General features: G+C 31.9%; 1 protein-coding gene across 1 annotated transcript; it reads right to left on the bottom strand.

The window, feature by feature from the left end:
• Window positions 1-4338: 4338 nt before the first annotated feature.
• LOC109810155 (CO(2)-response secreted protease) lies at window positions 4339-11568 on the bottom strand. Its single transcript, XM_020373548.2, has 9 exons — window positions 11375-11568; window positions 11018-11274; window positions 10787-10898; window positions 10032-10545; window positions 9091-9191; window positions 8735-8980; window positions 8487-8601; window positions 8183-8393; window positions 4339-7993 (listed from the first exon to the last, which is right to left on the bottom strand). Exons 1-9 carry the CDS (start codon window positions 11566-11568, stop codon window positions 7437-7439), a joined length of 2307 nt encoding a protein of 768 aa, XP_020229137.1. The 3' UTR covers window positions 4339-7436.
• Between the last annotated feature and the right edge of the window lie 2478 nt (window positions 11569-14046).

Raw genomic sequence — 14046 nt, 5'->3', positions numbered from 1 at the left:
AGGGGGCCTTCTCTGGCGGTGTATTCCATATCGTACCCTTAAAACACTTATGCAAATGATGCATGTCAATCAAGACTCTATGCATTCTCATATCACATTATCGCATTTCGTCATCATATTTCATTATCACATTTCATATCCCATGTCTCAATCACATTTCACTTCACATCATCATATTCACAAAGCCTCCACAGAGCACTTTAATTTATATCAAAACTCGTTTATTTATAAAATTAAATACATATTTTTACATCTCATCAAACAAGGAATATAACAGAAAAATCAGAAATTAAAACAGAAACTATTTCATATTTTGCCTATTTCTCATAGGGTTTCCCGGAGGAACCCATAGAGATCTCAAGTCATACAATTAATTATATATAAGAAAAAATAATAAGCAAAACAGATACAATTGGGAGAAACCCCTCATACATGAGCATACATAAAAATACAGCAAACACAGGATTGGGGGCCAATCCCACTACCCAGCATACAATCCCACACCCAGAGCGAGGTTTCTCACTCCCCCCTTACCTGGATGAGCAGAAGACAAAGGTGTGATCGAAGGTCGTTCCTGAGTACTCTTCCTTAATTAGAGCTCTTTGTTTCTCTTTTTTTTTTCCTAACCCTTCAGAACATAAATGAGGTAGATAGGGTTAACGCTACCTGACTCCTTAAAATTAATCCATTGGGCTAGGTCAACCCAATCCATTTTCCTTCTCTTCTAACCCACTTCTCTTTTTCCTCAAAATAATTAAATAAAATAAATACATGTATATTATAAAATATTTTTCCTCTATAATAATAATATATTTCTGACCCAAAATATAATAATATAATTTCAATAACAAAATATCATATAAAATCAACCTTCTCTTAAAACATATAAATATTTATTTAAATATGCTAATAAAAAATACTTATTTAATACGTACAAAATAATTGTCCAAAACAATAATTATTTAAAACGTACAAAATAATATTCTTCTATAATTATTAAAATAATTATGACCAAATACCATATAATAATAATAATTATTATTATAATAATAATAATAACTTTATTGAAAACTGGGGTGTTACAATTCTCCCCTCCTTTTAAAAATTTCGTCCTCAAAATTACCTGAAGTAAATAAAAATGGATATGTCTCCTGCATTAGACTTTCTAATGTTCTACCTTAGGCTTTTGGAATACTACACACGAGTCCACAACTTCCTCTACTCCTCTCTTCACCTTAGACCACCACGCTTCCGCTACGTCACTCTCATACATCCTCCTAAGGTCCTAATCCATCTAATAGCTCCTAAGTGAATACTAAGAGTACTCTTATTGCCTTTTTCTAAGATCATCTTCCTTAATTCGGGATTATTAGACACAGATTCTATCCTGAAACCACAAAACACCATCAACTTCCACTCGAAAAGGGCTATCTATACCCTTACCAATCCTCTCCACTTGGTTCACTAAGAAAGGATCTAACTCTTAGGCTCCTCTAATCTCATCCATTAATTCACTAGTCACCTTCGACATACTCAATTCAATGCTTCTAAGGGTAAGCTCACAAATCAAGCTTAAATCTCTAAACTCTTCAATCAAATTTAACCTTTAAATCATCAAAACGATAGATGAAAGATCATCCTACTCAAGGCATCTGTCACCACATTGCCTTTACCTAGATAACAATTGAGATTAAAATCCTAGTCCTTAAGAAATTCCAACTATCTCCTTTGGTCAAAAGATATTTAAGACTCTAACAATCACTAAATACCTCAAGCTTAGAATCATGTAGGAAGTGTCTCCAAATCTTAATGTAATATCATAACCACTAACTCATAGATAAGGTAGTTTCTCTCATGAATTTTCAATTGCCTAGAAATATAAGCTACTACCTTTCCTTCTTGTATCAACAATGCATCCAAATTCATCTTATAAGTACTACTATATACCATAAAAAGACTTACTAAAATCTAGTAGTATCAACACTAGTCAATCTTTCGTTAAGAATTCGGAACTTACTCTCACACTTACTATCTCACATAAAGACAATACTCCTCCTAGTGAATGTAGTTAAGGACAATGCTATCTTAGAAATTCCTTCAATAAATCTCTAATAATAATAAGTTAACCTCATAAAACTCTTATTCTCACTAACTGGCTTAGATGTCTCCCCACTTAAACACAACTTCTACCTGAGACAGATCCATGTTTACCTCAACTAGAATTTATAGGAACTAGAAAACTTATCTCATACAATAATAAAAAAAATAATAAAAAAATAAAATAACATAAAATAAGATAAAATAAAGTAATACTTAGATAACTTAACATACAACCGTCTTAGATATATCTCCACCCTCAACTACAATATGATCATATCACACCCTAAGATCAATCTCACTAACCACACAACATTCACCAATTGATCCCTAAGGTCATCTATCTACATATCAACATACATGCATATTAAATCATATTAGGATACCTACTTTAAACCTTCAAATATATCATCCATAAGCATGTACATGAACAACCCTTACCACATAGCATCATACAATCTTAAACAACCTCTCAATCCACATGAAAACACCTCAAAACATCTTAACAAAATCAATTCTTATCCTTGCATTGCCTACTAACCCAAAAACATTATTACAGCCTACTTCTCCTTTCAACAACTATCAAAGAAAATAACACACAGAGAGTTATACTCATCCAAATGATCTCAAACCTATCTCAAACGAAAGCTAAGAGAATAAGCTACAACTTCTATGAAGACATAAGATTCTAAAAAGATCATATTCTTAGCTAAAAATCTCAAAAACCGCAGCAGATATACTCAGCGCTTATAGCTAGACCTTTGATCACCAAAATAGCTATAACTAGAGTTATAGACCTCCGTTTTACCTGATTCCAGTTCCATTGGAAAGATAACGTCCAAGGCTACAACTTTTGTGAAGACCATAAAATCTAAATATGTCAATATGGTACTCATACGGGAACAACAAGACTGCAGAGAAAATATCCTCTACACCAAACAGCAATAGTATATCAATATATCTAAGCCCACAAAAATACCTCAACCCTTCCAAACTCACTCCTCAACTTCATATTCAAGCTTTCCACTACAATCCTAAACCAAAACAACTCACATATTTAGTATAAAAGGCTTAGAAAATAAAATTCACATGCTACCTAAACCATAAAAGGTCAACATGCAACCATCAAACTCTAGAAATCATCAACACTTCAATCACTCCTTAAGAATACCAAAACTCTAATTCTCAACATACATCATCCTTAGATTCAATCGCTACAACTATAGCTTTAAAAAATTCCACCAATCGTAAACTCTTAATACACTAAAAACAATCAATGTCTTACCCAAGTCTAAGGCCTCAATAGTTCCTATAATATTAGCACAATATCTCGTCTACCACTACTCGCACATATGCTTGCAACACAAGCGATATCACTCAACCACTACTTATTACGTAAGCAAGAAGTATCAAACAAATAAGCAATCATAAGAACGAAGAAGAGCGGTCATAATGGTATTAGCTAACACTATCATGACTATCATTCCTCTAATTACAAAATAACTTAACAAGAAGAACATCATCATCATCAAAGCAAAACATTATCAAAGTACACAACAAATAAGACACAATCAGAGTACACAACAGAATCACGATAAGTACATAACTCACGGCCGATTGGATCGACCTGCTCTGATACCACTTAATGTGACACCCTCTACCCCAACATACATATACAATAATTATAAAAAATATATATATAATTTTACATCATCTCATCATATTCACATAGTGTCTACAGAACACTCAAAATCATATCAAAACTGATCTATTTTCAAAAATAAACATATTTATGCATCACATCCAACAAGGAACACAACAAAGTAATCAGAAGGCAAAATAGAAAACATTCATATTTTGTCCGTTTTCTCATAGGATTTCCCATAGGAACCCATAGAAATCTCAAGTCATACAATTAATTGTATATAAGAAAAAATAATAAGCAAAACAGATACAATTGAGAGAAACCCCTCATACATGAGCATACATAAAAATACAGCAAACACAGGATTGGGGGCCAATCCCACTACCCAGCATACAATCCCACACCCAGAGCGAGGTTTCTCACTCCCCCCTTACCTGGATGAGCAGAAGACAAAGGTGTGATCTAAGGTCGTTCCTGAGTACTCTTCCTTAGAGCTCTTTGTTTCTTTTTTTTTCCCTAACCCTTCAGAACGTAAATGAGGTAGATAGGGTTAACGCTACCTGACTCCTTAAAATTAATCCATTGGGCTAGGTCAACCCAACCCATTTTCCTTCTCTTCTAACCCACTTCTCTTTTTTCTCAAAATAATTAAATAAAATAAATACATGTATATTATAAAATATTTTTCCTCTATAATAATAATATATTTCTGACCCAAAATATAATAATATAATTTCAATAACAAAATATCATATAAAATCAACCTTCTCTTAAAACATATAAATATTTATTTAAATATGCTAATAAAAAATACTTATTTAATACGTACAAAATAATTGTCCAAAACAATAATTATTTAAAACGTACAAAATAATATTCTTCTATAATTATTAAAATAATTATGACCAAATACCATATAATAATAATAATTATTATTATAATAATAATAATAACTTTATTGAAAACTGGGGTGTTACACTAAGAATAAAGGTATGTTATTAAAGGTTGGTGCTCAAAGTGACTGAGACCATGGAATTCTCTGGAAAGAGATGTATAGGATTATATTGTAAAGAATATGATGATGTGAGGGACATGTGACAACATATAGCCTTGCACCAAAAGTTATAGTTAGGTAAAGTCGAAGGCAGGGGGTCTCACACTAGTGAGAATACCTTGGGGCTAAGGTGTTGAGAGGTTGATAAAGCCAAAGGTCAAGGTAGCACCTTGTATCGGAGTCTCCACTAAACTAACTCAACAACCCCGACAACTGCTCCAATATTCAAGGATTAGTGTGAGAGTACCCCAAATTTGGATAAGAAAAGAAGTATCCCATTGATATATTGAGATTCATCCGAGGGATGGAATCGTTCCATTTATGAGTTGGGACATATGTACTCCCAATTACTTTCAAAACATGGTAGTATGGATCCATATTGTGTTAGTGTCAAGCAAGTATGACCAGAACGAATTCTAGATCCCACTAAGAGTTTTATGTGTCAGATGGTAATATGAATATCGAGAGGATTATGGAGACTACCAAGAAGATATAACGTATTAAGACTATTCTCACTTATACTTATGTTTGGGGTAAGATAGAATTTTTGTGTTGCTCTTGTTAGGTGTTATGATGTATGGGTGATAATAGTTAATACGTATTTTCGTTGTATCTATTTGTAATAACTTATGTTCAAATTTAAGGAGATCATGGTTCTTTATATTTTATGGTAATAATATTTTAACAAATGCAAAAAATTTACCCTCATTTTTATAACAACAAATAAGTAAATAGTTAGTAAGGGATTGTGTTTGATGTTACATGGTGTTACAAGAGTCACATGGTTTCAACATTATTTTTCCTTTTCCTAACTTGTTCATTGATCTTATTCAACCTTTCAATTGACTTCATAACTATTGTTCTTCGACCAGCAGATGCCTAATGTATTCACATTAGAATTTGGTCACTTTTAGGATTATTTTAGATAAACTTTTTGAGAAATACTTTTAGGAGAAAAAAATATAAATATATTAATATGAGAGAACTTTTACATATTAACTTATAGACAATTTCATTTTAGTTTATAAAAAATCTTATTTTATTTTATTTCTTAAAAGTGTTTTTAGAGAAACTTATCAAAATAAGCTTTTATCATTGCTAACTGACTTTTCATCTTTGAATAGAGACTATTGGTGAATTTACTTTTTATGTTAGTACGTAAATTGAGCCTTTGGAATAGATATTACGACATGTACTTAAGCTTGGTGAAGGTTTACTACTACAAAGATGATCACATCTAGTTTTGTTGAAAATTACCATAAATTCAATTAATAGATGGTAGTCTTGTCAATTGAAAATATGACCAAGTTATCTTACTAATGCAACACCCATCTTGAAATATAGGATTTTGAGTGTTATGAAACTGCCGATAATAAAACTATTAATAAGATACATACATGTTACACTACTTTGTGAATGTATAAAACTTACAGTATATCTAAAGACAATAATATATTTTGGAACTTACAATAAGAGATCAGAGTACTTGACGTCATCGACTGTGTCACTAAAAAATTTCTCTCAATCTGATTCAAATGTCTACATTCCAATATTAATGTGATAGGAATAATAAAATCCACCTTTAGTTTTTTTTTCAACATTCAATCGGTCATAGTCGTGGCTCCACTTAGAGAAAAATAAATTGAGTTGATTGATAGGAAGGTGTGAAATGTGAAAGTAGAGGGGAAAAAGAGATTAACAAAATGGTGAATTCTATCGAGTTATATTTTCAATGTTAATGGGATTTAGTATTTAGCCGATGGCTAGATTCTTTAAACCGAACATATTCTTTTTAAACCAAAAGGTGAATATTTGAATCAATCATACAAAAATGTAATTCTCATAATTCATTAGTGGTATTTTTGGTTTTTTGATACCAAAATGTAATTTGCAAAAATTAGCTTAACAACATTTTGTTAAAAAAATATGAAAATTATTGAAACATATTTAAATACAAAATACATTTTAACAATTGAACAACTTTTGTAACATCCACCCATGCTCTTTTTCTCCATTTATCTTCTTGGATGAGGATCTTTAGGCTCAATGCCCCCTTACCTTGTACAAGTTTTGTGGAAAACCCATCTGTTAGTTTGCAACTACTTTTGAGGGGCTAGCATTTGAAGCATTCAATTGTTATTGATTTACCATCTAGTGTTAAAAATCGAGTTTACTTCCATCAAGCTATATATGCATCAATGTAATTTCTTGTTTGCATTAAGGTGGGGCAAAACGTGTGTGAGTAAGTTGGAATAAATTTTAAGTGTAAATAGTAAGTGGCCAGCTTGTATATTTGATAAAGTGTATTTAACAAGTTGAGATTATAACTACTTAAATTAATATGGAGGGTAAATGAATTATAAATATTTTTCTTATAGATTTTCTTAATTTATCTCTTGAGTTTTTGTCTAGTCTCTCATGGTCTTTATTCTTATATCTCTTTTTGAATTTTATACATTTTGGTGTGTTGTGAATTATCGGTAGATTTTGAAGTGTCAACGTTATTGGTATATGTCTCTATCCTATAGTAATGCTTTACATGCCAAGTTTTTTACTAAAAAAAATTATAAATGATGAAGGCTTGAGAGTAGGCACCATGAAGAACCAAGCTTGAATTTATTCATTTCTTTTCTCAGTTGACTATTTAGTTAATACAAAAGGACTTCGAACCGTATATTTTCCATTACTCCAAGTAATAGATCCAAATAGATCTTCCTTCAAAGATGTTAGAGTTGAGGAGAAAATAACTTGGTAACTTAGTTTTTTACTGCTTTTTGTAAACTGGAGTTTATTTGGAGTTAATGTAACCTTTACTCCACTAGGAGCATTGACAACGGAGGAGTATACTGTTTCATCTTTTTCACCAACGTTTGTGACAGTTCTACTCACATTCACAACTCCTTTTCCAGTGAAGTTTACTGCAATGGAAGGGTAGTTAACGTTGGAGATAAGATTGGAACTTGAATCCTTGGGGCAACTGAAATTTTTAGGGACACTTTTGGAAATGGTCCTAATATTGGTTATGTTAAGTCCAATATAGCACAAGAAGTTCAAGTAGTCAATGGTGTTGGTTTCATAAACTAGCCCTGGTTGCAATGCCTCAGATGTTGTTATTTCACCTGCTCCATAGTCATAAGGTGTGGCTACTGGCCCTGAATCTGTTGTTATGGGAGCCTTCAAGTTGTCGTTTTGAATTGCTGCAAATAGAAGTTGATGCATTACTATATCTCATTACACAGGAATATTGATTTATAGTTTATGACTACATTATATTTACATCCTTTTTTTACTAAAAACACACATCGTGCTTGTATTTTGTAAGAAGAATATTGTCAATGTTAAAGGTTAAATAAGCAAAAAAAATGTATATTTATCAAATGTTTGACCTGTAGTCATGATGGCCGATTTGATTGCAGATGCACTCCAAGTAGGGTTTTGTGTTTTGATGCTACTTGCAAGCCCTGAAACATGTGGAGTGGCCATGGAAGTCCCTGAGATCATGTTGTATAATGAGGGCTTTCTTCCTTTTGGAACCTCTTCTTCACTATTTTCAATCCATGCTGCAAGAATATTAACTCCCGGTGCTGCAATATCAGGCTACAAAAAGAAAAAATAGGTTTTGTACAGTGTTGCACATAGAGATTGCTTTTCAAGATTTATATTTATATAATCATTTTTTCCATATTGTACCTTGAGAATATTGCTAAAAAGCTGTGAAGGCCCTCTTGATGAAAAGATTGGCACCACAGGAGCAGGCTTATAATCAAGAGTTGTAACTGTTGGAAGAATTGTCGCCGTTGGATTGCTTTATGTTATATGCACAAACAATTAAATAAAGTTGTGATAAAATGTGATGGTTGATCTTGGTCTCAAATAAGATTCAAAACAAATTTAAAAGTTAAATGTTTGCTTGTACTAATTTTATGTGACATCTTTACCTTGTTGAATTGAGATATTGAATAATTTTGACACTATCATTTGAACTTATCACCGTTGTTGGGAAGTCCACATATTTTGTTGCTATTTTTTCTTCATCAGTAATATGAACCAAACCTATTCCTCCCGCCATTTCTACAGTATCAACTTTATCTTTAGTGATAAATGCTTCATGATCAGTTTTTCCATCACAAACGACTATCTTTCCTTTAACTTTAGTTGCATCTAATGCATCTGGGTGGCATTGTCTACATTGGACAGATGAAACATGTGCTTTGTTGAGAGATTTTGACATGATTATTGATGAATCTTATTTTATGTTAAGGTTTTTCAAAACTCGTAGATTTTGTGCGCTTACCTTGCTTCAATTAAGGTTGCGCTATTTGCCTTGGCAGCCTCAGCATATATCAATGGATATTTTGGAGAATTTGAGAGAGGAGAGAAATTTATGGCTTTTCCCTGAAATTTAATAGTTATCGATGATTAGTAAACACAACACTAGTTGTCTTGTATGTCTTTAAAATAAAAGTAAAAATTGTGATAAAAATATAAAAAAAAGAAGATATTATATTTTTCTTGAAGCAAATAAAAACTAATAATATGATGTATTAAACACTTATTTAGCTAATAAAACTTTTAAAACATTTATTAGGAAAATCCTAAAATGAAATATTTTTTTCATCTGATTCCTTTTTATATGATTTGAACTTTACTTAAATCAAGAATTAAGTGTATGACATTAGCTTGTTAACATAATTGCATAATTATATGTTAGCTAGCTCTAACAAAAGCAAGAAAGGTGATTTTTTTCCACTCCTCTTAAAACAAAGGTGCACAACTAGCGTGCTTGAATTTGGAAACTTAAATGAAAGAATAATCATCTTTTGAGCCCAGAAGATTTTCTCTATGCAACAAAACACTTTTCAAGGTCGTCGTTAGTTATGAGAATTGATTAATATTATTTCTTTTTAATCCATATGCATATAAATGCTTATTATTGGAGTAATGTTATATGAACCTTTAAAATTATTCAACTTGTATTACATCACTTTTATATATACCTCCATCAATTTGTTTGTTATAAATAATTCTATATATACAAAAATAATATTTTACAAATTTTGTTGTGCATGTAGCATTATTATATAAGTAATTTAAACGTGTCATCCTTTCTAGATGAACTTTTATGAAATTTAATTAATAAATTTTAATTTTATTTCATAACTACATCTAAAAAATAAAGGAAAAAAATATATAAAACATCTAAAGTTGGAATTTTCAGTTGAATTCAATACATACCTTGATGGTGCTGTTATTACCCAAGACAACGGAGGATTGGAAATCTCGGTCAATGGTGGAAGCAGCAACGGTAAAAATCCAAGGTGCGTCGTTGACAACCGTGTTCGAAGTTGGACCATTATTCCCTGCGGCGCACACCACCAGGATGTCGTGCTCCATGGCGTGGAATGCTCCGATCGCAATGGGGTCCGTCGTGAAGTCCGATATGGCTCCAGGGGAACCACCGAGCGACAGAGACAACAAGTTCACTCCGTCGGCAATGGCATCGTCAAACGCCGCTAAAATGCCCGAACCAAAACACCCAATTGTCGAACACACTTTGTAAACCGCCAATCTTGTATTTGGGGACCCACCCGTCGCGGTCCCCGCCGCAAGACCATAGTACGATGTGTTTTTCACGGCGGCACCCACCGCCGTCGACGCCACGTGGGTCCCGTGACCCAATGAGTCCCTTGGTGTGTTCTCATTTTTGTCCCCATTAGGGTTAACATAATACCTTGCGCCAATTAGCTTCCTAAACAAAATCTAAAGTTAAAATCATTATAAACCTAATCTTTACTCTAGTGGGACCCAATATGCAAATGAATAAAATCATTAAAATGTCAAAGCTTGATAACTAAACAATAATTAATCAAGTAAAGTGATTGTGATTCAATGGAAATTAATCGCATTTTTAGTTAATAATAACAGAAACATTTTCTTTTATATGTTTATTATATGGTTTTTGGTGGCTAAGTCTATGCTTGAGATTTGACCTGTTACAGTTAGAGGAATTGAAGTCTTGGGATTTCATGCAAATGCCCTTCCAACGAGATGGAATAGGACCCATACCCTTGTCGCTAAAACTCGCCGACTCTGGCCTTATTCCTGAAAATGAAATGTTCCCTTTTTGTGTTAATTTTTTTTAGATGATGAAACATGCATAATCAATAACATGTGCATGTTACGTAAATACTATATATCACTTTTCTTTAATCATTGATAACCTGAGTCTAATATGCCAAGGATGACGTCTGATGTGGAAGAAGAGCTGGAGACTATGTCTGGTTTGGTGTTGATTTTGAACCGAGATTGGTCTTTAAGGAAATCCCAAGAATGTGTAGTGTAGAGCTTGAGAATGGGGTCAGGGAAAATAGAGACGACACCAGGTTCGTGAGCAATTGATGTCGCTTCCTCTTTTGTTAGACGAGCTGCAAACCCTGAGAACCCATGTCTATAGTTCCTTACTAGAGCCTTCTCATTCCTTCAATTCATACACACATAAAATTGTCGTCACAAACTATGTAATATATCACCAAATGATGTCCATGTAATAATATATTTTACTACTATATATTACGTACCTTCTAAGCACCGAATTCAAAAGATGAGCGTGGTCATTCCGAAGAGAAGCCTTTGTTGAATCCGCGGCTCCCATATACACTATATAAACTTCGTCACTATTGCCACCATTCCCTGATTCTGATGAGCTTGAAGCTCCAAGAAACAGTAAGAAAGTGTAGAATAAATTCAACAAAAGTGTATTATTGCCTTTCATGTTACTTCGAGTTCTCTTAACTCTTGGTTTCACTTATTGTGCTTTGGAAGCGCCCTCTCATGTTATATATAGAGCAATGGATGAGTGCTTAATTGTGTCAACAATCAACAATGATTTTGTGATCTACAATTAAAGAAAAGGTGCAATTTGCAATTAATGGTGGAATTATTGCATGCTTATTCCCTATTTCCATATTCGCACTACAATTACTGTGAGCTCTCTGTCCACACAAAATGCACCATTTGAGATACAATTACCATATAAGAAAATTTTGCAGTTGCTACCAATTATTGTTGATTGATGCAAGTCGAAATCGGGTAGCAACGGGTTTGAGTGGACGGGTTTGGTTTGAAAATTTAAACTCATCGATACTCATCTGCCCCTATTAAAAATAAAAACTATAAATTGAATAATAAATGTATGATTTTAAGTTTATATCGAAAATATGAATTTAACATTGTGAGTCATAAAATTTATCCAACAACATGATTATGATATAATTGTGTTTTAAAATTTTAAAATTTTTATAATGTCTATACAATCTTATTTGTAATATAAAACAATATTTAGAAAAAAAAATCCAATTAATTACGGTGGGATTTGTATAGATTTAGTTTATTAGTGTATAAAAAGGTTGCTATTTTTTTGTAAAAAAAAAATTAATATTTAGTAGATGTTTCTATTAAGATTGAAGGAAAAACCCATTTTTAAAATTAACTTTATTCAACACAAAATATGTTTTGAATTTAATTACTTTTTAAATACTTGTATTTTTATTAAATTTTAATTAAGTTCCTTTATAGAATATTTGTGCCAAAATATATATTTTTAAGAAAGATGATCAAACATTTAATATGTCTAAAAAATTTTTTTTTGTTCCAATCGAATAAACCGACCCAAAAAAATCCACAACTCGACAACACCCGACCCTCTCAAATCGAATAATCATTCTGGCAGATTTGGGTCAAAAATTAAATAGTACAAGTTTGTTCAGGTTAAGATTTTTATACACGAACCCGTCCCATACCCAGTCCTATTTGGGGGTTATAGCTATGCAATGTATGCTATCAATCAAAATAATTAAAGTAGCTAGGAGAATGATTGTATTACTCTAGCTAGCTCATTAAGTACACAACCCTTTCGGAAATTGTGTTGTTTTTTAATTTGACACAAAGAGAATCAAATTCTTTTCATTAATAAAATATTTGGAATACAACGATAAATTTCAACAATATTCTCAGAATCAAATATAATTAATGAGAAGCTATTATATTACTTTCTCTTATAGTATATGGAATAATAATAAAAAGAGAAGATTTTATAATCTATCGAATTTGATTAAGAATCATGTCACATTTAAAAATATCTTTCACATTATTATGAATTTAATCATGCCATATTAAAAAATATCTTTCATATGAATTTGATCTACAATTTATTTACAATCTATTTTAATAATCACATTATGAAATGAGTGACAATAAAATTAATTATGAATTATTAGGGTCACTCGAAAAATTCCACTCGAAGAAGTTAATTGATAAGGTATCCACCACAAACAAATTGAATATCAAGAACCATAAGCATGCATGCTTGAGAATGACTCGAAAAATGCAAGAGGAGGTTACCAGAGGTTTTCTAGACAGTTAAATAAGTACACCAAGGCGGTTATTGAAGATCGAGCTGAGAAAATAAAAACGTGGATGGAACGGTTATGAGAAGTTATTTTTAAGCCACAAAGTTTACTTAGTGCGTAGTGGTTATACACCCACAATGAACCTGTACAAAATTAACTGCTCTCGATCGACTCTATAAATATAAGAAGCATAGTACTTCACCAGAGGTCGAAAATTTCATACTTGCACTTTTTTAAGCACTTTCTGTATGTGTATATGGTTTCCATGCATGGAATTGCTGTTAGGTATGATTTATTGGTCACATTTGATTTTCTTTTCGTAGAATTAATGTAGTTTAGTTTAAATTCCGTAGTTCGCAATTCGTTTAATTATGATATTGTAAATTGATAATTATGTAAACTGGACTATGATTTGTATTGCCAATATATGTATTGTTCATTCCGTTTATTTGAGTATCTACATGCATGAACATTATTGCTTGATAATTGTTGTTGAAAATCTGGAAACAAGTAATTATTAGTCACTCTGCTCTGTCTATCCCCATTCTTAATGAAATTTAAACGTAACTACCTAAATTGAAGCAAATTAGTGCTAGCTCAAATAAAAAAAACTCAATAAACGAATTTCACCACAAACATGAATATAAATATATCACTTATTTTACCCTTCTTGACGGGCATATTAGTTTTGATAATGACAGTTCTTTATAAAAAAAAAATTACCTTCATTATTTAAATAAGTTCTAATTCTTATGATGTCTTCTTCAATAAAAAAAAGTTGCACCACAATTACACTTCAATTTATTTAACCAAGGATATATCAATTTGCGGGGTATCACTGT

The sequence above is a fragment of the Cajanus cajan genome, chromosome 7 (assembly GCF_000230855.2).
Source record: "Cajanus cajan strain Asha chromosome 7, NIPB_CcT2T_4, whole genome shotgun sequence".
In the NCBI taxonomy this organism is placed as follows: domain Eukaryota; kingdom Viridiplantae; phylum Streptophyta; class Magnoliopsida; order Fabales; family Fabaceae; genus Cajanus; species Cajanus cajan.
This window is presented reverse-complemented; position numbering and strand designations above follow the sequence as displayed.

Coding starts and splice junctions, on each gene's coding strand:
- LOC109810155 (XM_020373548.2), bottom strand. CDS start 11,568: ATGAAAGGCAATAATACACTTTTGTTGAATTTATTCTACACTTTCTTA. Junction 11,275..11,374: donor TTGAATTCGGTGCTTAGAAG/GTACGTAATATA, acceptor TATGAATTGAAG/GAATGAGAAGGCTCTAGTAA. Junction 8,602..8,734: donor CAATATCTCAATTCAACAAG/GTAAAGATGTCA, acceptor TATAACATAAAG/CAATCCAACGGCGACAATTC.